This window comes from Pelophylax lessonae (assembly GCF_965119305.1).
Source record: "Pelophylax lessonae genome assembly, chromosome: 11".
Taxonomy (NCBI): Eukaryota; Metazoa; Chordata; class Amphibia; order Anura; family Ranidae; genus Pelophylax; species Pelophylax lessonae.
In genome coordinates, this window is record NC_138778.1 from 86,364,044 (window position 1) to 86,385,891 (window position 21,848).

The 21,848-nt window shown below is 44.0% G+C and overlaps 1 protein-coding gene and 1 pseudogene across 2 annotated transcripts in view; both read right to left on the reverse strand.

Annotated features, from left to right (window-relative positions):
• Positions 1-20,047, reverse strand: part of PTGES3L (prostaglandin E synthase 3 like) — a gene marked incomplete at its 3' end in the record, with an annotated part of 124,700 nt that extends 104,653 nt beyond the window's left edge. Inside the window, exon 1 of the mRNA XM_082272790.1 lies at positions 19,926-20,047. Within this exon, the coding sequence (XP_082128916.1) occupies positions 19,926-19,930 (5 nt within the window). The 5' untranslated portion in view covers positions 19,931-20,047. The remainder of the gene's footprint in view (positions 1-19,925) is intronic.
• On the reverse strand, positions 8,564-10,040 carry LOC309566893 (annotated as a pseudogene). The gene is made up of 3 exons: positions 9,939-10,040; positions 9,392-9,796; positions 8,564-9,068 (listed from the first exon to the last, which is right to left on the reverse strand). The product of its transcript is annotated as an uncharacterized misc_RNA (transcript).
• Positions 20,048-21,848: the final 1,801 nt, after the last annotated feature.

Below are 21,848 nucleotides of genomic sequence, written 5' to 3' on the forward strand. Positions count from 1 at the left end.
AATACCTGGTGCAGTGGAAGGGTTATGGTCCTGAGGAGCGCTCCTGGGTTCCCTCCACTGATGTTCATGCTCCCGCCCTTCTCTGTGTTTTCCATGCTCGCTTGCCTCAGAAAAAGTTGTTTTGCTCTGCGGAGGAGGGGCCGTTGAGGGGAGGGTACTGTCAAGGCCTTACCTTGCCTGTGTGCAGCCATCTTGGACACGTGCAGACTGCTGTCATTTATAAACTTGGTTTGCATCATCACTTGCCTGCTGCCTGGGCGTCGCTCAGTGATGTTGCACACCTGACTAGATTGTAGCACCCTCCTGACTAGATTGTAGCACCCTCCTAGGTAGGTGCTAGCGAAAGTATATTTTTGAGCTCTGACTGCTTACTAGAGGGGCTGCAGGTAAATCTATATTGTTCTCTGCCTACTAGGGAGCAGAATCTGTTAGTGAGGTCTGCTCATTGTGCTCAATATGCGATTTATTCAGTCTAGAGAGTGTTTCACGCTGGTTCAATAGGGAGGCATGTTGGATAGTGGTAGGAAACCTGCTGAATGGGTGCATAGGTTTTTGATACAGTCCTGATGATTGGCAGAGGGAGAGTTGCCTCGGTGCATGCTGGGATACTATATAAAATCCAGGAGCACATGTGCTCGGGGTCTTTCGTTGGAGAGCGGAGTCCCGGAGGGAGGGGATGGCTGCCTCCTCCTATGTAGAGGTTCCATGCAGTCTCAGGAGGTCGTTCTGAGGACCGGAGGAGTGGTTGATAGCTTCCCTGGCCCTCTGGGTTCAGCTCCTAACAGAGGGGAAGACACTGGAGATCCAGTTTCTGCAGCATCATAAATACAGTAACTCGTGTCAAGGGGCCTGACCTGAGGGGAGCCACCCCTGCTCATAGTATAGTCAGTGGACGGGTGTCAGCAGAAAGAGGAAGCCAGGGAGAATATCCTGAAGATAGGATATTGTTCATTTAGTCGTCTTGTGAGAAAGGATAAAAAAAAAGCAAAAGACTTAACCCCATTCATCTAAAGTGGCAGGATGAATTGACAGCCTGGCTGTTCCATATCTACAAGTGGAGTTGTGAAGATAGAAGTCCTCAGATATTGTGAATAGTTAAATTGGATAATACAATTAAACCTATGCTCCATGTTGGATAACAGCAGCTAGCTTAAAACACTGGTAAAAAAATACAATAAAAAAAAAAACACACAAGCAGCGCTGTTTAAAATAAAATGAAATAAAGTCCAACGTAAATGGAAGTAATCCAAAAGCCTGCAAGTTGGAACTTCTCACCCGGGTGTTGGGAGTATCCCACTATTCCCTTCTCCTATCCCCATTACAAAATAAACAAAAAACAAAAAAAAAAAAAAAACACAATACTCCTGGACTGTTTATTAAAGTGAAGAGCCAAGAGGAATGTAGGAACTGTATTTGCTTATAACCGGGTGTTGGTAACCAGGGGAGCCCACAGAGTCAACACTCAGCAGTCCCTGTGGGGGCAGTGCTACAATATATATCACCTGGTGGCTTGCAGTCACTTGCCCTTGTGTTTGTGGTCCAAGGTGTATCACTACTAGCAGTCTTCTGTTCTCTGTGTTCCTCCGTGCATGACCTGGCTTGGCAGACGGCTTTCCTGACTCTCGATTCTGCATCGGCAGACGACCTGGCATCAACAGGCTACCCGCCTCTGGACTCGACCCCGGCTTGGATGACTACCCACTCTGGACTTGACCCCGGTTGTTCCCAATTTCATTCCTCACCATTGTTGTTGCTCTAATAAACTGCTTTAATTTTCTTGCATCTTCATGTGGTCTGGATTCCTGATGGTTTGACAGCAGAGATCCCCTCTGTGTGATCTGGCCAGCTCTCCTCTTCCTCTCCATAGTTTCCTGGCCAATCAGAGAATCGGCTCCAATTCAACCCTGCTCTCCCCCCCCCCCCCCCCTCCGATATGGCTATTCACTCGCCCTGAGATAATTTCCACTTGCAAAAATGTGAGCAGAAGTTTCAGTGCCTTGTGAAAGTATTCGGCCCCCTTGAACTTTGCGACCTTTTGTCACATTTCAGGCTTCAAACATAAAGATATAAAAAACTAATTTTTTGTGAAGAATCAACAACAAGTGGGACACAATCATGAAGTGGAATGAAATGTATTGGATATTTCAAACTAACAAATAAAAAAACTGAAAAAATTGGGCGTGCAAAATTATTCAGCCCCTTTACTTTCAGTGCAGCAAACTCTCCAGAAGTTCAGTGAGGATCTCTGAATGATCCAATTGTCACGGAACCATGAACCAGACGTACAACAACAGATAAGTGAAAATAAGAAGGCTTTATTGAAAATCAAGCTGTAAAGCAAAGTCCAAACGGATGGCAAAACCGAAGCAGAGTCTTTGCGAAGCCAGAGGTCAGGAGCCAGGAGGGTAGTCAGATGAAGCCGGGATCAGGAACCAGCAGGGTAGTCAGACGAAGCCAGGATCAGGAACCAGCAGGGTAATCAGACGAAGCCAGGATCAGGAACCAGAAGCAGCAGCAGTCTTAGAAGCATGTGAACACAGGAGGACCAAGCAAGGAACTGAAGCCACAGATCTCCTATATATATATATATATATATATATATATATATATATATATATATATATATATATATATATATATATATATATATATATATATATATATATATATATATATTGTAACAGGAAGTCAGCTAAATCTGGGAATGTAGTCACAGGAAGGAGATACATTTCTACCTGATTTAGAAAGTCCATTAATTAATTTAGGGTGTTGGCTACAGAGCTAGCCAGCAGGAAGTTGAAAGGCCTTCACCTGTTCAGAATGAGGGAGTTAAGGCTCTATAATTTGTTCAGAGAAATTCCTATTGTTTGCTGCCTCCAGAAGCTGTGTCCTGAAGCCATGTGGGCTGGGAGCAGGAGGACAGTCAGCGTGTGCCTCCCGACAGGATGTGTGGGCCTGGGAGAAGACCCCCCGGAGTGATGTGTGCCCGGGAGGGTAACCAAGGGTGAATACGTCTCAAAGGTGAGAAGACGAACTGTTGATGTGAAAGAAACAAAGGACTGTGTTGCCCTGTGAAGCTATTATAAAAGGACTATTGAGTGTCCGCTGTAGGACAAGGAAGTCTGCCCGACGGTAGGTTGGAGACAGACACTTAGGCAGGTTCCAGTTGTGAGAAGGTAGCCGCCCAGAGAGGCAAGGATTTATTTTCTGTTTTATTTTATTTTGGATGTTTTGCTGCATACAGCCTGGTGAAGAAAACACCATTTAATAAACCACACTGTTTGTTTGTAAGCACTTGTCGGCTACCTCTCTGGGAAAACGCACCCCCCAAGGGGTCATCCACACCCGCCACCGAGCTAATCCCTCACATATGGTGGAGGATGCGGGCATAAGCAGAGATCCCTGCAAGGAAGTGCAAATGTTTGATGAACTTTGTCTGGTGCATGAGATTGCACAATCTGTGTGCAGGAGAGAAGATCCTGACAGAAAAAAAAAAAAAAAAGTGTTTTAAAGAGACAGCGGTCTCAAAATTATTTGATGAACTTTGTTGTGTCTGGTGCAAGTGACTGCACAAACTGTGTGTGCAGGAAAAGAGATCTTGCAAGAGAGAGAACAACTACATGTGTTAAAGAGACAGTGGTCTGAAAATTTTTTTGCTGGACTGTGAAAAATTTGTTTGTGGAGTTATTGAAGATGGGGCGATCCAAACGCCTGAAAAATGCAAAGATAGATGAAATGAGAGACCGAATTCTATGGATGGAGGGGATGCTACCATTTGAACCAGCCCCATCCATGCCTGAACGGAATCGGCTAAAGAGAAAAGTTGTTGTCCCTAGCAACACTGGGGCAAATGAAACTGCTTTGGAGACGCAGGGTTCTCAGATGAAAAGTAAACCCAAAATGGGGGAGATGCTGAAACAACGGAGCTTTGCAGCTCAACAAAAGGATCACCAAGAGAACATGGCAGGCTGGAAACAGAGACGCCAGCAGCCAATGGAGGCCATCGGTTTGGAAGAAACCGAGTATGTGTGCAGGGCTGAGTTGGATGCCTTGCAACGGAAAATGGAAGAAAAGGAACAAGCCGTGGAATTGCTTAAGATGGAGCATAGAAACTTGCAGGAAACGAATGAACTACTCAAGTCTCATGTGTCACAGTGGGAAGAAACCACTGCTCTTCTTTTGGTCGAGTTGCAAAAATGTCAAGACACTATAAAGGAGAAAGATACCATCCTCATGGAAAAGGAAATTGAAATTCAGACTTTGCAGAAGCAAAGTATGTGTGAAATGTTGGAGTTGCGTAATCAGCTGGAAAAAAGTCTTCAGTGTTTGGAAGTTACAAAAATAGACCTGCAGGAGTCGCAGGAACAGAATGTCGCTCTGAAAACGACATTGTCTCTCAGCGACAACGAGAAAAGTGAAAGAGAGGCTAAATTACTGAGTACTGTGTATGAGCTCACCACTTTGAGCAATGTGGTAGATGAATTACGTGCAGACTGTGAAAGTTGGAAAGGGGAAGCCCAACGTGTCCAGCAGCAGTTAAAGGAGAAAGAAGCCTGTGTGGCAGAATTACATTCTCATTCCCAGAAACTAGCCAATGAGGTGAAGGCTCTTATGCAGGGAAAAGGAGATTGTGAACATAAGAGGGAAAAAGTAGAGGCACGGCTTCTGGAATCGCAAGTCAAGGTGTCAGAAGGTGACCGATTGTGTGCTAAGCTGTCAGAGAAGGCAAACCGACTGCAGGTTGAGTTGGACAATGTTACAAATCAGCTTTCTCAAGCAGACAGCAAATCTAGAGAAATTGCGGAAGATTTTTCTATCTTGGAATCGCAGCTGCAAGACACGCAGGAACTCTTACAGGAAGAGAGGTGTCAAAGGCTGAGTTTTAGCACAAAGCTCAAACAAATGGAAGATGAGAAAAAATGGCTTCCTGGAACAATTAAAAGAGGAGGCGGAAGCAAAGAAAAACCTATCAGAGCAAGTCGCAACATTGCAAGCTCAGATAGCGGATATGAAAAAACGCATGGAAGAAAGCGTTGGTTCATTACAGTGTGTGGAAGATGTGAAAAAGAAGTTTGATCAGATGCTTGGTGAAGAGAAGACTGTGTCTGCAAAATATGCAGAAGAACGCGCACGTGCAGAAACGGAGGTGCGTGATAACGAGAGCAAAGCCCTGTTCTTGGCTCGCTCTTTGGAGGAAGCTCTAGAGTGTAAGGCTGAACTAGAAAGTGTTAAACAGCTGCGTACAGAAATGGAAGAATTGGTCAGCTCCAAGGATGATGTTGTGAAAAGCGTTCAGGAACTAGAAAAGTCTAAGCGAGCCTTAGAACAGCAAGTAGAAGAGATGAAGATTCCGTTGCAGGAACTGGAAGAGGAATTCCAGGCAACAGAGGATCTGTCCCAAAGAGGGGATAGTGTGCCTGATGCAGTTTTTAAAAGGATCAGTGTTTTGGGGTCTGTCCTGAGTGAGCCTCAGAAATGTGACGACATGTGGCTTGAATCACCCCTTTGGAATAAACCGTTCCTTCAAAAACTTCAAGCATTGGAAAATGTATCATTAGAACTTCAGCAAACAAAGGAGCTGAGTAAGAAATGTGGTGATTTCTCAGTTCAGGCTGAAAACCTAGTGGAGAAAACTAAGGCTGTTGGTGAAAACGTGAAGCAAATGAATAAGTGCCTTTCAGGGAGTGTTTCCAAAATGGAACTGGTGAAAGACGGGTGGCAGAAGTTTGATCGTGATCTTGAGATGCATTCCATGTGGAATTCAGATAGAGAAAAAGAACTAGGTGACCTTGAGCGGTCAAATAGTTCAGCAGAAAGTGCATTTAAGAAACCTGTAAAAGAATGTGTTGCAGTTCCATGCTTCTTCACTGATGCAGAGAGGAGGTCTATAATGGATACCACCCAGATCGCTGGGTTCAACTGTGTTGTTGCCTTTGACCCCTATGTTGGTGGAAGGAAAGTTGATGATGTTCTGGTTGGCTACTTCTGTGAAGAGTTTGGCAAGAAATATAAACTGAATATCAAATCAAGTAGTAGGCCTTTACTGCGACTCGCTCAGGAGGGCGAAAAGTTTAAGAAGTTGATGAGTGCAAATGCTTCAGATCTGCCTATGAATATGAAATGTTTGAATGATATTGATATCTCTGGGAAAAGGAACAGGGGTCACTTTGAAGAAATGTGTGACAGCCTGTTGTCTCAATTGGAAAATCCTCTGCACAGCATCTTAGAGCAAGCAAAGCTCAAGAAGGAAGATCATTCCCTTTTACAACAAAAAGTCAATGATTGTGTACAGCTGTATGGAGAGGCAACTCAAGTCACAGAGGGATGTCAAGAGTCCCTACTTGGAACAAAGCTTAGTGAAGCAAAGGTTCTCAAAGTTTTGTGGAAAACATTTATGGATTGCAGAGAGAGGCGTCTTAAGAATGTTGAAGACATTAAGACTAGCCCAATTGAGTTGCCTATGGATCACGGTCCTCCATGGTGGATTGGACAGACGGTTATGAGGGACAAGTTGTCTGACATTTATGAGAAAGCTGTCAATGAAGATGACAGAAACGAGAAGGAGCGAAATGATGCCAAAAATGCAGTTGAAGAATGTGTATATGAGATGAGAGACAAACTGTGTGGCATTTATGAGAAATCCGTCAATGAAGATGACAAAACAGTTTCATCCGGAAGCTTGAGGATAATAGGAGGCTTATCAGTGAGTCAGCAGTGCTTGACACATGCGTGCCTGGAAATCTGTGTCCCAACCCTAGGGTTGAAACAAGAGGGGGGGGTATGTAACAGGAAGTCAGCTAAATCTGGGAATGTAGTCACAGGAAGGAGATACATTTCTACCTGATTTAGAAAGTCCATTAATTAATTTAGGGTGTTGGCTACAGAGCTAGCCAGCAGGAAGTTGAAAGGCCTTCACCTGTTCAGAATGAGGGAGTTAAGGCTCTATAATTTGTTCAGAGAAATTCCTATTGTTTGCTGCCTCCAGAAGCTGTGTCCTGAAGCCATGTGGGCTGGGAGCAGGAGGACAGTCAGCGTGTGCCTCCCGACAGGATGTGTGGGCCTGGGAGAAGACCCCCCGGAGTGATGTGTGCCCGGGAGGGTAACCAAGGGTGAATACGTCTCAAAGGTGAGAAGACGAACTGTTGATGTGAAAGAAACCAAGGACTGTGTTGCCCTGTGAAGCTATTATAAAAGGACTATTGAGTGTCCGCTGTAGGACAAGGAAGTCTGCCCGACGGTAGGTTGGAGACAGACACTTAGGCAGGTTCCAGTTGTGAGAAGGTAGCCGCCCAGAGAGGCAAGGATTTATTTTCTGTTTTATTTTATTTTGGATGTTTTGCTGCATACAGCCTGGTGAAGAAAACACCATTTAATAAACCACACTGTTTGTTTGTAAGCACTTGTCGGCTACCTCTCTGGGAAAACGCACCCCCCAAGGGGTCATCCACACCCGCCACCGAGCTAATCCCTCACAATATATATATATATATATATATATATATATATATATATATGAGCTAGGCATCCAGCTCCTCCCAGTGGGGAGGAGGAGCCGCAGAGTGGGAGGCTACAAGAAACCCAGAAACCAAGATGGCCACCAGCACATGTCAAACGAAGGAGAACAGCAAGAAGGTAAGACCATGACACCAATGTTGACCTAAATGACTAATGATGATAAATAGAATCCACTTGTGTGTAATCAAGTCTCCGTATAAATGCACCTGCACTGCGATAGTCTCAGAGGTCCGTTTGAAGCGCAGAGATCATCATGAAGAACAGGAAACACACCAGGCAGGTCCGAGATACTGTTGTGGAGAAGCTTAAAGCTGGATTTGAATACAAAAAGATTTCCCCAAGCTTTAAACATCCCAAGGAGCACTGTGCAAGCGATAATATTGAAATGGGAGTATCAGACCACTGCAAATCTACGAAGACCTGTCCGTCCCTCTAAAACTTTCAGCTCATACAAGGAAAAGACTGATCAGAGATGCAGCCAAGAGGCCCATAATCACTCTGGATGAACTGCAGAGATCTACAGCTGAGGTGGGAGACTCTGTCCATAGGACAACAATCAGTCGTATACTCAGGGCCGTTGAAGGAATTTGGGGGCCCCAAGCAAAATGGACATGGAGGCCCCCCCCCCCCCCCCCCGCACACACACAAAGCCTACAGGAACCACAGCATAGCCATACAGTTTAAGTTCACCTACACTTTAAATAAAAATTGAGTACAGTGCAAATACTGCTTGAAAAAATAGATTAGAAATTTGAACATTTTCAAACAATTGAACATTTACAAAAAACACCACTGTACCATAAAATCAAATATACATTAAAAAGTAAAGTGCGCAATAACTAAATCCAACATACTTACACACACACACACTCACATTAACATTTTTCAGTTCTCACAAACCATGTGCAAATTATCTAAAACTGTTGTTTGCGAGCCTTGTTTTCTGCAAAGGCAATCACAATGTCCTCCATGTCCAAAGACTGGCGAACATCACGCTCAATTGACATAAGTGCTAGTCCTGTGAGCCTTTCTTGGCCCATGGTGGACCTCATGTAATTTTTTTTATCAGCTTCAAAGCTGAGAAGCTCCTCTCACCAGAGGCCACTGACACAGGGAGAGTCAGGAGTAGACGCAAAGCAATGCTTAAGTTACTGTACAAATCCAGTAGCTTCTCACTGTATATGTAATTAAGCATGTCAAATGGTGAAGTGGCTACATGGTCTGGAAAAGTGTAAAGAGATGAATTCATCTCAAGTGCCAAGTCATCAGCATCAATGTCATGGAGGGTTTGTTCCAATTTTTTGCAACGTTCATAAAGCTTTCTATTCTTTATGGTCTGCTTCATGTTATCCTTTGAGAACAGAAAGTCATAAAGGTCATAAACACCCTTCAATCTTGAAAACCTGTCACTTAGGCTTCTGAGGGCAGAAAGAAGTCTCTTCTGAAAGCCTCGTCTGGAGTAAACTGAGTTTCCTCTGTACCTTCATATAGAGACGGGCTTTTCTTTTTACGCTGCCTTTTCTCAGGAAGGGTCATTTCCATATCCAGATTTTCTGCAATGTCTTTTGCATCAGTTTGACAGGAAGCAATCCCATTTTCCCTGAAGTCTTCAAGGTAGTCTTTTACTCCTTCTGTTTCTGATCTAAGTGTTTCCATGGAAACATTTGGACTTTTGTAGCAGCTTGCTGACATGATTGGTCTGGTACAAAACATTGTACCAGGTCATTGCACAAAGCAGAAAAGACCAGGTCTTCAACTCACCATGTAAGCTTTTAGCAGTGGACATGGTCTCTGAGTCCCCCTTCTGTATAGCAATTGTCTGGAGTGCAGACAATGCATCCAGGATCTCTGGTAACTGGTATTGCACCACCTTCACGCAGTCAATCCGAGCTTCCCATCTTGTAGTTGCCAAAGGTTTTAAAGTGAACTGCTTTACATGTTCCTTTAGAACTGCCCAGCGTTGCACAGAGGAACTGAATAAGTTATAGAGTCTTTGCAACACACCAAAGAAGGAGATGGACAGCACTGAGGACTTGGCAGCATCTGACACAACCAGGTTAAGTGTATGACTGCTGCATGGAATGTAAAATGCTTTGCTGTTCAATTGCAAAATTCTTGTCTGAACACCCTGTTTATGGCCCATCATATTGCTGCCATTGTCATAAGACTGACCACGGCAGTCAGAAAGACTCAGGCTGTGTTTCTGCAGGTGGTCAAGCAGGACTTCAGTCAGACCCTTACCAGTTGTGTCTTCAACATCTAAAAATCCAAAAGAAATGTTCTGCAATGGACACAGATGGTTCGCAATTGACTATTCTCAGAACAATGGAAAGCTGTTCCTTATGACTGACATCAGGAGTGCAATCCATAATAACAGAGTAATACTTTGCTCTGTGTACTCTTCTCACAATCTCTTCCAGTACCTTGTTTCCAATTAGTGCAATTATTTCATTTTGAATAGTTCCACTCAAGTAATGCAGTCTTCTTGTCTCTTGGTTTTGTATCCTTCTTATGTGTTCAGCCATAACTGAATCAAACTGTGCCATCAGTTCAACTTGTGCCAGAAAATTCCCATTGTGTGGGCCATACAACTCACTTGTGGTCCCTCTTAAAGCCTGGTTGCGTTCTGCTAAGTGACAAATTATGGCAATCACTCTCCTTATGACACCTTTCCAATGCTCAATCTCGATCCGCATCAAGTCTTGTTGTCTGATCTATGGTTGTATTGGTTTGCAGTCTCCTCTGCAGCTCATGCCAGTTTGTCATATTGTCACAATGCTCCTTTGAATATTCGTGTTCTTTTAAATGATGAGCTAGGTTCCTCCATGTACAGAAGCCACTGTTGCTTAAGGCATTGTCACGCTTCCCAAAAACAGTGCAGGCAAAACAGATCACCGAGTCTGTGCTCATGGAATATAACATCCATGTTCGAAGAATTTTCTCACCATTTTTCATGCTTCTCATGTAATTGTCATTTGTGAATCTTTGAGGTGGATTCTCAGAATTTTGGGGGAAAACAATGTTTATGACTTGCACTGGTCCTTTAACAATTGGACAGCGCACACTATCAGTCAGGACTGCGGGCCACTGCGCAGGGTCATCGGCTATAATGACAGTGCTTGTGGTACCTTGAGCTGTAGAGGAAACCTCAGTGTTGGGAAGCTGTGCAGACACAATTTCTGTTCTGGATGCAGTGTCTTCCACTGTGAGAGATGGTATTGACGGTGTAGCTGGAGAAAAATAATGTTTTTATTAATATAATCCATCTGTTCAGGTACAGAATGCATCAGTGACTCTGAATCAGAGTCTCTGATCAAACTCTGGGCTGTGCAGGATATCAGCTATAATTATAGAGCTCGTGGTACCTTGTGCTATAGGAGGAAACATCAGCACTAAGAAGTGATGCATCTGTTGATGTTGAGGATGAAGTTGATTGTGTAGCTGGGAAAATAATTGGAAAAAAAAAAAAAAAAATCTGAAATTACCTGTGGAGTACATTTTACCATTTCACGGTTAGCATATTGAAAGAGGTCACTATTAACAGCTCAGTGAGAGAAATTCACTCTACCGTCATCAGTGGAGATATCCTTAGGAAGAACATGAGGGCTGAGAAATTTAAGCAAAGCACCTTGAGGGAGAAAGATGGTAACACTTTATAAATTACACCATTTGTACAAGACTGACAAGTAGAGCTATTTTATCCAGTGTAAATTTATCACTTACCACTATCTTGTTTTTTCTTATCCTCCTCTTCCTTTCTCTTCTTCCTCTTCTGGCTTCCTGAAGTATATGTCCGCTTCATGACTGGTAATAATACCAGATTACAGTTGCGTTCCCTTTGTGCAATGCCAACCCAACCTGTTGGAATGGGAGAGCCCAGGAAAACAGGTGCAAGTGGCGGCTGAACACAACCATGGGGATCATTTTGTCTACACAAAAAGCATCATGGCCACATCATATAGTATCCATCCTCTGCTGTTCGCACAGGTGATCAAATACCACCAAAAGAAAGCTCTGTTTGTGGGGAAAAAAAGGACGTCAATTTAATTTGGGTACGGCGTTGCATGACCACGCAATTGTCAGTTAAAGTCGCACAGTGCCGAATCGCAAAAAGTGGCCTGGACGTAAGACAGCAAAATCCTCCGGTGGTAAAGTGGTTAAAATTTGAAGAGTGTACTATACATAGATATGAAAGCATATAGGGCAATTTATATATATATATATATATATATATATATATATATATATATATATATATATATATATATATATATATATATATATAAGAGCAAATTCTAGTTAAAAGTGGTAAAAGTGCAGACATGATACAGGACATGTCATAGGCTGTGCAGACATGATACAGGACATGTCATAGGCTGTGCAGACATGATACAGGACATGTCATAGGCTGTGCAGACATGATACAGGAAAGGTCAGAGGCTGTGCGGACATGGTACAGGAAAGGTCAGAGGCGAGGCTGTGCGGACATGGTACAGGAAAGGTCAGAGGCTGTGCGGACATGGTACAGGAAAGGTCAGAGGCTGTGCGGACATGGTACAGGAGATGCCAGAATTATTAGGGGCCCTAATACAATGCTGCTCCCTCCTCCTAATACAATGCCAACCCCTCTCCCCCTAATAAAATGATGACCTGCCCCTAATACAATGCTGTTTCCCCTCCCTCCCCCTAAAATTTGGGGGGGGGGCGGAAATCAGCATTGTATTAGGGCAGGGGTGGGGCACCTACGGCCCACGGGCCGTATGCGGCCCCCGAAGCCATCTGATCCGGCCCTGCCATTGGGCTGCCTCCGGAGGGGAAGGGGAGGGGGAGCGCCTCCTGATTACACGCAGAGCGGGTTCCTTTGCTTACCCGGCGCAGCCGCTGTCATACAAAGTCACGCCTCCTACCTATGATAGACAGCACAGTAGTGACGTCTATCATAGGAGTCGGTCCAGGAGGCGGGACGTCTATCATAGGAGTCGGTCCAGGATGCGTGAGTTCGTATGCGAGCGCCCGCGCCGGGTAAGTAGAAGAACCCTGCTCTGCATTGATTGGGGGGGGCACTCATCACTCTGCATTGATATGGGGGGGCACTCATCACTCTGCATTGATATGTGTTTGTGAAGTGTGTAAACCTATCTATAACGAAAAGTCCATAAATGAATTCCAGTATGCAAATCTAAAGTGTCACTTCACTTGTCAGATGCTTCTACCTCCTTCAGTGCTCGAGTGACCGACCAACACACTTAATGGTGGTGGCACTGGTGGATAGCGTCTGGGTGGCACTGGCACTGACTGCACTGGTTCAAAAAGCCAAATATATTTAATTATTTCAATTCTCAATCTCATAGGTCCTCTCCTCATAAGATATTAATAACTTAAGATTAGGTGATGAACTTCTTGGCGGCCCTGGCAGGATGACGGGGACACCCGCCACTTCTGGAGCCGAGCCGCTGTGATTCCCCAGCATGTGACAAAGTGACAGCCAGGAGATCTAGTGGCTAGTAGTGCTCAACAATACCGCTTTTATATATAAAAATGAAATAAAATATACTGACTCACAATTTAGTAGTAGTAGTAGTAGGTAGCGTGTAGCAGTAGGCAGCACAACTCAATTCAATCAATCCCACAGCCTCACTCGCACCGCAGCCCGCGGAATCACTGTCATGATCATCAAGTTAAGACCGCATCGGAGGAGCCGTGCTGCTGTCTTCCCGCTCGAGGTCTCCGCCTCTAAACGTGTTGTGTGTCACTCAGACTCCACCCCTTAGGGCCCTTACTGAGAGGAGTTGTGACACGAGCGGCAGGACTCGGAGCATTTTCTTCGTTATCTCATCTTCTTCTCTATGAGGTGAGTGAGGTGGACCGTGGAGAGGGCCTAATCCTTGCCATGGCAATGTGCCATTTGAGAATCAAATAATCAATATAAAATATTAATATTATATACACACGGGTCATGGGTGGCTTTTTTGAACCAAGAAGAGGGAGACTGACGGCTATGATGATTATCCGACCATCCATGGTCCATGGACCATAAGTGTTGTGTTGTGGTGGTGCCTGTGCTTTCTGCGGCCTGCCTCTGCCTGTGTGGCTGTGCCTGCCTTTTGATCAGCTGAAAAGATGGACGAATCAAAAACACCACCTTCCACCCCTGGCCCTTCAACTTCAAGTGATCTGCCTGGCTGTGAGAGTGAGGAAGCTCAGGAAGGAGACCACCCCTGGCTTTAAAAGGGGAAGGGAGGGACATACTTTGTTTACAAAAAGTTACAGCCTAAGGAATTGTGATTGTCCTTTAGTTTAATCATTTGAATAAATCATTTGAAATAATAAAAAACAATATGATGTTCAAACTTTTGACTTCTTTCTTTAATAACTACATAACAGTACTTTTACTTCTACTTTCAGTACTTGAGTAGAAATTTTTTTTCAAAACTACTGGTACTTTTTACTTTTAGTACTTAAGTAGCAATTTTTTTGAAAAAACTACTTGCGATACTTAAGTAAAAAAAAAAAAAAAAAAAATGTTGAATACTTTAGTACTTCTACTTAAGTAACTTTCTGTGAGCACTTCCACTTCTACTCAAGTCACTTTTTGATCGAGCACTTGTACTTTTACTCAAGTAGAAATTTTGAGTACTTTATACAAGTGTGCTCATCACTCTGCATTGATCTGTGGGGGCACTCATCACTCTGCATTGATCTGTGGGGGCACTCATCACTCTGCATTGATATGTGGGGGCACTCATCACTCTGCATTGATATGTGGGGGCACTCATCACTCTGCATTGATATGTGGGGGCACTCATCACTCTGCATTGATATGTGGGGGCACTCATCACTCTGCATTGATATGTGGGGGCACACCTGGAAAACCAGTTGCGAGTACCAACATCATCAATACCAGCTAACATCACACACCTCACCAAAGAGAAGCAGTTGCAGCCATCACATTAGGGGTGAGTTAATTAAATGTTTGACCAAATATAATAGGCACATTTTTAAGTTGATAATTTTGTACGGCCCCCGAATGATTTTAAAAATACCCAAATGGCCCTCGGCAGAAAAAAGGTTCCCCACCCCTGTATTAGGGGGAGGGGGCCCCAGGGGGGGGGGGGATGGCATTGGCAGATAAGCATTGTATGAGGGGGGGGGCGGGTCAGCATTGTATTAGGGGAGGGGGGGGGTTAGCATTGTAGTACTAGTAGGGGCCCTAAAATATGCTGATCCCCCCAAATGCAAGAGGTCCAGGTCCCCCAGGCCCCAGCCCATTAACTCTTGCCTGGCTCAGCTGGCTGTCTCAGGCTCTGCTCCGCCTCCACTCCTTCAGACTGAAGACTTCAGTCAGTCTCAGTCATACAGATTCCTGCGTATCGATCATGCTGCTGCTGTCTGTGTGCTGTGGGAGGCATCGGCGCCGATGCGCTGTGACCGTCTTGCGGAGTTGCAGCCAGTCAAACGAATGAACAACCGCCGCGCAGCCGCTCCCGCCGGATGTGACGTCATGCCGCTCATAGCGGCTGATGTAGCAGGAAAGATCTGTCACTGGAGCACAGCGGGGGCCAGGGCTGCAGCCAGCCCTGATGATAATCTCAGTCGTCTGTGTCGGGTCTTGGGGCCCCAGGCCAGCTCAGGGCCCCAATCAATTGCTTCGTTTGCCTGCCTTGACGCGACGGCCCTGCGTATACTGCACAAATCTGGCCTTTATGGAAGAGTGGCAAGAAGAAAGCCATTTCAAAGATATGCATAAAAAGTGTCATTTAAAGTTTGCCACAAGCCACCTGGGAGACACACCAAACATGTGAACTTTTGAACTTTTTGGCAACAATGCAAAACGTTATGTTTGGCGTAAAAGCAACACAGCTCATCACCCTGAACACACCATCCCCACTGTCAAACATGGTGGTGGCAGCATCATGGTTTGGCCTGCTTTTCTTCAGCAGGGACAGGGAAGATGGTTAAAATTGATGGGAAGATGGATGGAGCCAAATACAGGACCATTCTGGAAGAAAACCTGATGGAGTCTGCAAAAGACCTGAGACTGGGACGGAGATTTGTCTTCCAACAAGACAATGATCCAAAACATAAATCAAAATCTTCAATGGAATGGTTCTCAAATAAACATATCCAGGTGTTAGAATGGCCAAGTCAAAGTCCAGACCTGAATCCAATCGAGAATCTGTGGAATGAACTGAAAACTGCTGTTCACAAACGCTCTCCATCCAACCTCACTGAGCTGGAGCTGTTTTGCAAGGAGGAATGGGCAAAAATGTCAGTCTCTCGATTGGAAAATAGGGTTTCCATCCGTCCAGATTTGACGGATTGGATCGGATGTCAGTGGACATGTCTCCGCTGACATCCGATGCCCCATAGGGATGCATGGGGGGGGACCGTTCAGATCCGCCAAAAAAAAAAAAAAAACACGGACAGGCGGATCTGAACGGTCCGCCTGTGTGAAAGGGGCCTTACTCTAATTTGGTCTTATCAGATCTCTCCCATTCTTCATCAATGAGCTTTTAACTCTGTCATTATGAGAAAAGAAGGCCCTTTCCTTTTCACATTTGGAAATATCTGTGTGCTTTTTGTGATGTTGGGCCTGCGTCTTGCCTGTGGCATGGATATTTGCTGCATACATTCCGCTACAGCCTGTAGGCTTTGAAATGCGTGCTTCCGCTTCCTTATTTATTGTCATTTGAGGCAATCCATGCACATTAATTTCTCGTCAATGCAGACTGTATGCAAGTCCAACATGCATTTAGGGCTGGGCAAGGCATTTTCTATTGCACTGATTTTAAACGCATGTGTGCCACGTGAGCTGCTTGAGGAACATGAAAGCCACCCTGTGCGGGAATGTTAGGAAGGCAGATTGTCCTGGTTGGGAAATGACCAGTGGCGGGTCTTTAGGTTTTCTGGAGTGTTTGACTTCTGCTCCTAAAATAATACATAACATCATACTTTGCATTCCTTGAGTACCCTTTTAAAAATAGGTCCCTTGCTGCCCCCTCCTACCTTTGCTAGTCTTCTGTGCCACTGACAGGTGTGGTGAGCTCATGCAAAAAAGAAATATGAAAAAAAATAAAATAAAAACCACACACAGTCCCTTTTAGACCCCCCTGCTTTCATCTACTTCTTTAGAAGCAGGTGAGGCCAGGCAGCCATTCCAGAGACAGACAACAAGAGACACAGAATCTGAGAAAAAAAAAAAATCAGTCAGACTGTCTAACCCCCAGGAACACAGTAGAGCACAGCACAGCAGGGAAGCAAACAGCAATAAGTCTTTACCTCACAAGAGAAAACTGGCAGGACTGCAGAGAGGGAGAGAAAACAGTTCCTCTGCTGGCCCTAAGACTATTTAAGCCGCTGCTTGGTGACTGGCAGTCACTCCCCAGTGGCGCCGCATCTCCCCACCCCCTGTGACATCATCCACCGCCGCTCTCAGACCGAAGACAAAGCCAGGAGAGCAGTGCGGCACGCTGCCTATACAAGACAGGAAACACCAATGGTGACATTGCAGAGCTTACTAATACTACACCTCTAGAATATTTGTGCTGTTTAAGCAACATTGCCCGCAGCCCGGCACAAAGGCATAGTTGCCAACATTTAAAAAAAAAAAATTCCAGGGACACTTTGCAGCACAGCTATCAATTACCACACCCACTTCCCTGAAGCTCCACCCACTCTGCATAATTAATCTCGCCTATTTATCAGATTATATAGTATACTCAATATAAAGAGGATTACAGGAAATTAAAAAAAGGGAATTTCAAATTTAAGACCACAGTAGCAGAGTTGGAATAAGTCTCCCATTCAGCTGCACTACTTCTGCGTAACATTTATGGGCAGCCCAATTAACAGACACTTCCAGGGACAATGTAAATTACCTGGGCAAGGCTCCTATTTGCAGGGACTGTCCCAGGAAAAAAAAAAAAGGGACAGTTGGCAAGTATGCAAAGGGCACAAAGTTTCAGGAGAGTTCACCATCAAACTCCATGAGAGGCTGTGGGGGAGGGGGAATATACTTGCAGTAACCAAAGTACTTACCAACCACAATCCAAAGGTGAAGCAAAAAGAGAAGCACCTATGTCAGAGACTAATGTGACTAGCAAATTGGCTGTACACAAACCATCAGGAGACCCATTAGTATTGTCTTATGTTCCTGACGAAGCGTGTGTCACGCATGCGAAACGCGTTGACGCCACCAATCTGCTCCAGCTGAAGGCGTTTTGAAAACCGCGATGTGCGGTACACGCCGCTTCCTCAGGGCACGCCAGAGCAGTCATCACTAACCGAGCCTCCTCCTCATCCACACCCTCCGATGGTCAACAGGCGAGCTCTACCCCCAGGAAAGCATACAAACGGTGAGCAATTGCTATATAGCATAAGGGGATGGAGAAAGGGCAGTGAACACCGGCTGTAACGAGCACTTTGCAAGCCCTGTCCAATGCAGTAAATGGCCATCTGTGGGCTAACACTATTTTGCCAAGAATTAGATACAGCTTTATACTGGTGTGAGCCTGCGCAGTTATACTGCAATTCTGCGTCTCTCCCCAGCTCCCATTCTTAAATTAGTAAACCTAGGAGAGCCCATTGTTGCTGGTTGATAATCTCGGTTTGATACTGCCTAAACATCATTGTGTGGCCTGCACTCCACCATATTCTGGGATGACTGTTTAATTGCCGATTTAAGGACTAACACCTACTTCAATACATTTCCTTTGGCCAACAGACATTCCTCCAGTTATACCCTCAAACACAGGGACTGCTTTGGAAGCCATTATCGAATTTCATTCATCTATAAGAGGGGATGCCATGATCTATCCAGAGTATGAATGACGAATAACACCCATACTCACTTGAATTCCTGTTGTTCAGGTTGCACATAGAAGGTGATTTATTAAGGTTTGGGTGAATCAAGATAATACTTGTCTGTTTTGAAAAAGTGGAGTCACGTGATGTTTATACTCCATCCTGATGATTTATTGGTGAAGTAGTGGGACAAACACATGAGTTCATAATTCATTCTATACTGTGGCATGCCGACAAACGAACCCATGAGCAGGCGGCGTTAACAAGTCTCCCATTCTGAGATATACGCAGCCCGCCCTGGTTTCTGTATGTCTGGTCTTCTGGTGTGTATGTGTGGCCGGCCATGTGTGCGTCATACATGTTCATGGTTCATTACCTTTTGTATTCATGCATTTGTGAATTGTTCCCCACATGTCGGGGTATTTTTAGACAAAGTGTCCTATGCTCTTTAATAAAGTTTTTTGTCAATTTTGAAAAAGAAGCAGGTGTGAGAATCCCTTATTGCAGCCGTTCTTAGGGGCTGGTCTATGGCCCCTCCCTTCCTTTTTACACAATCCACAGGTGGCCTGGAGAAGGACAAAAATAAAAAGGGGGGGGGGTACACTTCAGTGGGGGAAGGGCTGTCTTATTTAGCTGGAAAGGAGGTGATCCTGTGGACTCCAGAGGAGGTGTTAACCCATTGTGTGCTGACATGAGGTAGGGCCAGGAAATTGTGCTTGTGAGCACTAAAATTCACAAAAGTGTATCTTAAAAAAAAAAAAAGTGCAAATATGGTGCAACATAACAAAACATTTTAGTCTCCAGGGCCTCTGCTTATAAAAAAAATTATATAATGTCTGAGTGTTCCAAGTAATTTTCTAGCAAAAAAAAAAAAAAAAAATAAAGCTAATTTTTGTATGTATGAGAATGTCAAAATTGGCCTGGGTGTTAATTGGTTAAGCTAAAACAAATAGTTAATTGAAATACACTATAATACTTTAAAGTCTCTTGCATGCAGGCTAACTCATTCAGCATAATTGCCAGTCTATGCAGCTTACAGCTTGAACTGATATGAATGGCTGTGTGCTGCTGTAGTCATGTATATGTTAATGCGGTCATACACAAGAGTGCAATGCATGGGCATATGCAAAAAATAGAAGCAAGCCTGGGTGTAAGGGCCCTAACTGGAATAATGTTAGTGCTCAGTGTTTATTTCTGGGGGAAATCTCCAAAACCTGGTATTTCGTCTCATCAACCTATTTTACATACTGGGGTCTGAATAATGGAAATGGGTCAATAGGTGTGCCTTTTGTACGAAATAAAAAAAAAAAATTGCTTGGTCAGGAATTAAAGAAACTGGGCCATATACCCATTGGGATCTATAAAATTTCAGAGATGAAAGTTGATTGCCCATTATAGGTATCTGATTTTTCTTTTTCCTTTAAATTAGCCTCCCCGAGTTTGTTTTCCCATTTAATACAGCATGCTATTTGAATGGCTGATCTAAACAGCAGCTTTATTTTCTCCTTCAACTATTCTCCATAAATCCTCTCCTTTTATTAACACATGAAAATAAAAATTACCAAAAAGGTAATGCAATGTGTGATTATATATATAAAACAACATACCTCATGATGTTTGTGTCAAATCCAAGCAATGTGCTCCTAGAGTTAGTTTAACTGCAGAGCCTGATGGATAGTTGACCAGTTCCTTTAGCAAATCTAAAGAGCATTCGCAGTCCTAACTATTTATAGGAACAGCTGTTCTCTGTCCTGTGGTATACCCTCCCCCTTCAGAATGATTAGAGCAGTTTGGCTAAGGAAGACTCCATTTTTTTCTAGAGTATTCTTCACATCAAGACATGTGCAGTAATGTCATGGAAATGTAATTCACTTCAGTACTGGCACAAGACACTTTCACCCCCTTCCTGCCCAGGCCAATTTTCAGCTTTCAAGGCTGTCGCACTTTGAGTGACAATTGGGCTACCATGCAACACTGTACCCATAAGAATCTTTTATCATTTTTTCACACAAATAGAGTTTTATTTTTTGCTAAACAAATGAAAAAAAGACATATTTTTTTTTTTTTAAAACACTTTCTTCTTAGTTTCTGTTATGAAAGTTTGCAAAAAAATAATATTTCTTCTTAAATTTAGGCCAACATGAATACTGCTACATTTCTTTGGTGAAAATAGCCCAAAACAGTGTTTTGGATTTTACCCCCTTCCTGACCAGGGGGTTTTTTGCAATTTTTTACTGAGTGACTTTAACGGACAATTGCGCGGTCGTGCAACTCTGTACCTAAACGAATTTGACGTCCTTTTTTTCCCACAAACAGAGCTTTCTTTTGGTGGTATTTGATCACCTGTGCGATTTTTTGATCATGCGCTATAAACAAAAAAAAAGCGTCAATTTTGCAAAAATCACAATATTTTTCACATTTTTTTTTATATGAAATCCCCCCCCCCCCAAAAAATATAAAAATATACATTTTTTAACATTTTCAGCCAATTTTTTTTATGCTACATATGTTATATGGTAAAAAAAAAAAATCGCAAAAAGCGTATTTTGATTGGTTTGCGCAAAAGTTATCGCGTTTACTAACAAAGGGAAATATTTTTGTCATTTTTGGTGTTTTTATTAACGAGTAATGGCGGCGATCTGCGATTTTTTTTTTGCGGGACTGCGACATTGCGGCGGGCGGATCGGACCCTTGACTGACATTTTTGACACTTTTGGGGTTACCAGTGACATTACTGCATTAATCAGTGCTATACATATGCACTGTTACTGTAAAAATGACACTGGCAGTGAAGGGGTTAACTGTATTGGAGAGGGAGGGGTTAAGTGTGTCCTAGGGGCGTGTTTCTAACTGTGATGGGACATGGCTACTAGTGTAAAAACAGAGATCAACGGTCCTACATAGTAGAACCGTCTGATCTCCATTTTTACACAGGGGTGAATGACAGGCGGCTTGTTTACATTAGCCGCCTGCCTTTCTCCCTTCCCGGGGAACGATCGCGAGTGACCGGCGGACATCGGGACAGCCGGTCACGCGCACTGACTCGCCCGCTATTGGCTCACAAGCCGGTGACAGGCTAGTGACGTACCGGTACGTCACTTTGCCTGGCCGGGGCTGACCGCCGCAGTATATGTACTTGCGGCGGTCGGCAAGTGGTTAAGGCTCCATGCACACAGGGCGTCAGAACAAACGAGCTGCAGAGCCTCTTCTAACGCCAGGAAAAAGCAGCTGTAAAAACTTGCTTTTAGTAGCTTTTTCCATTGGCGTTATTGCACGTTTGGCCACGTCGGCTTTTAGCAGAGTTTTTTCTGCCTCCATTCAAAATCAATGGTTGCCTAGGAGCCAGGGCCGGAGTAGGACTCATTTTCAGCCCTGGAGTTTCATGCCTTAGACCAGCCCACTTTAGTTCACAACTGACTATATTAAAATAATGTAATTAAAACCTCAGAATATAAGTTTGCAATGTCGCACTGTTCTCTACAGCCTTGTAATTCATTGGATATTTCCAAATATAGTAGCCTAAGTTTTGC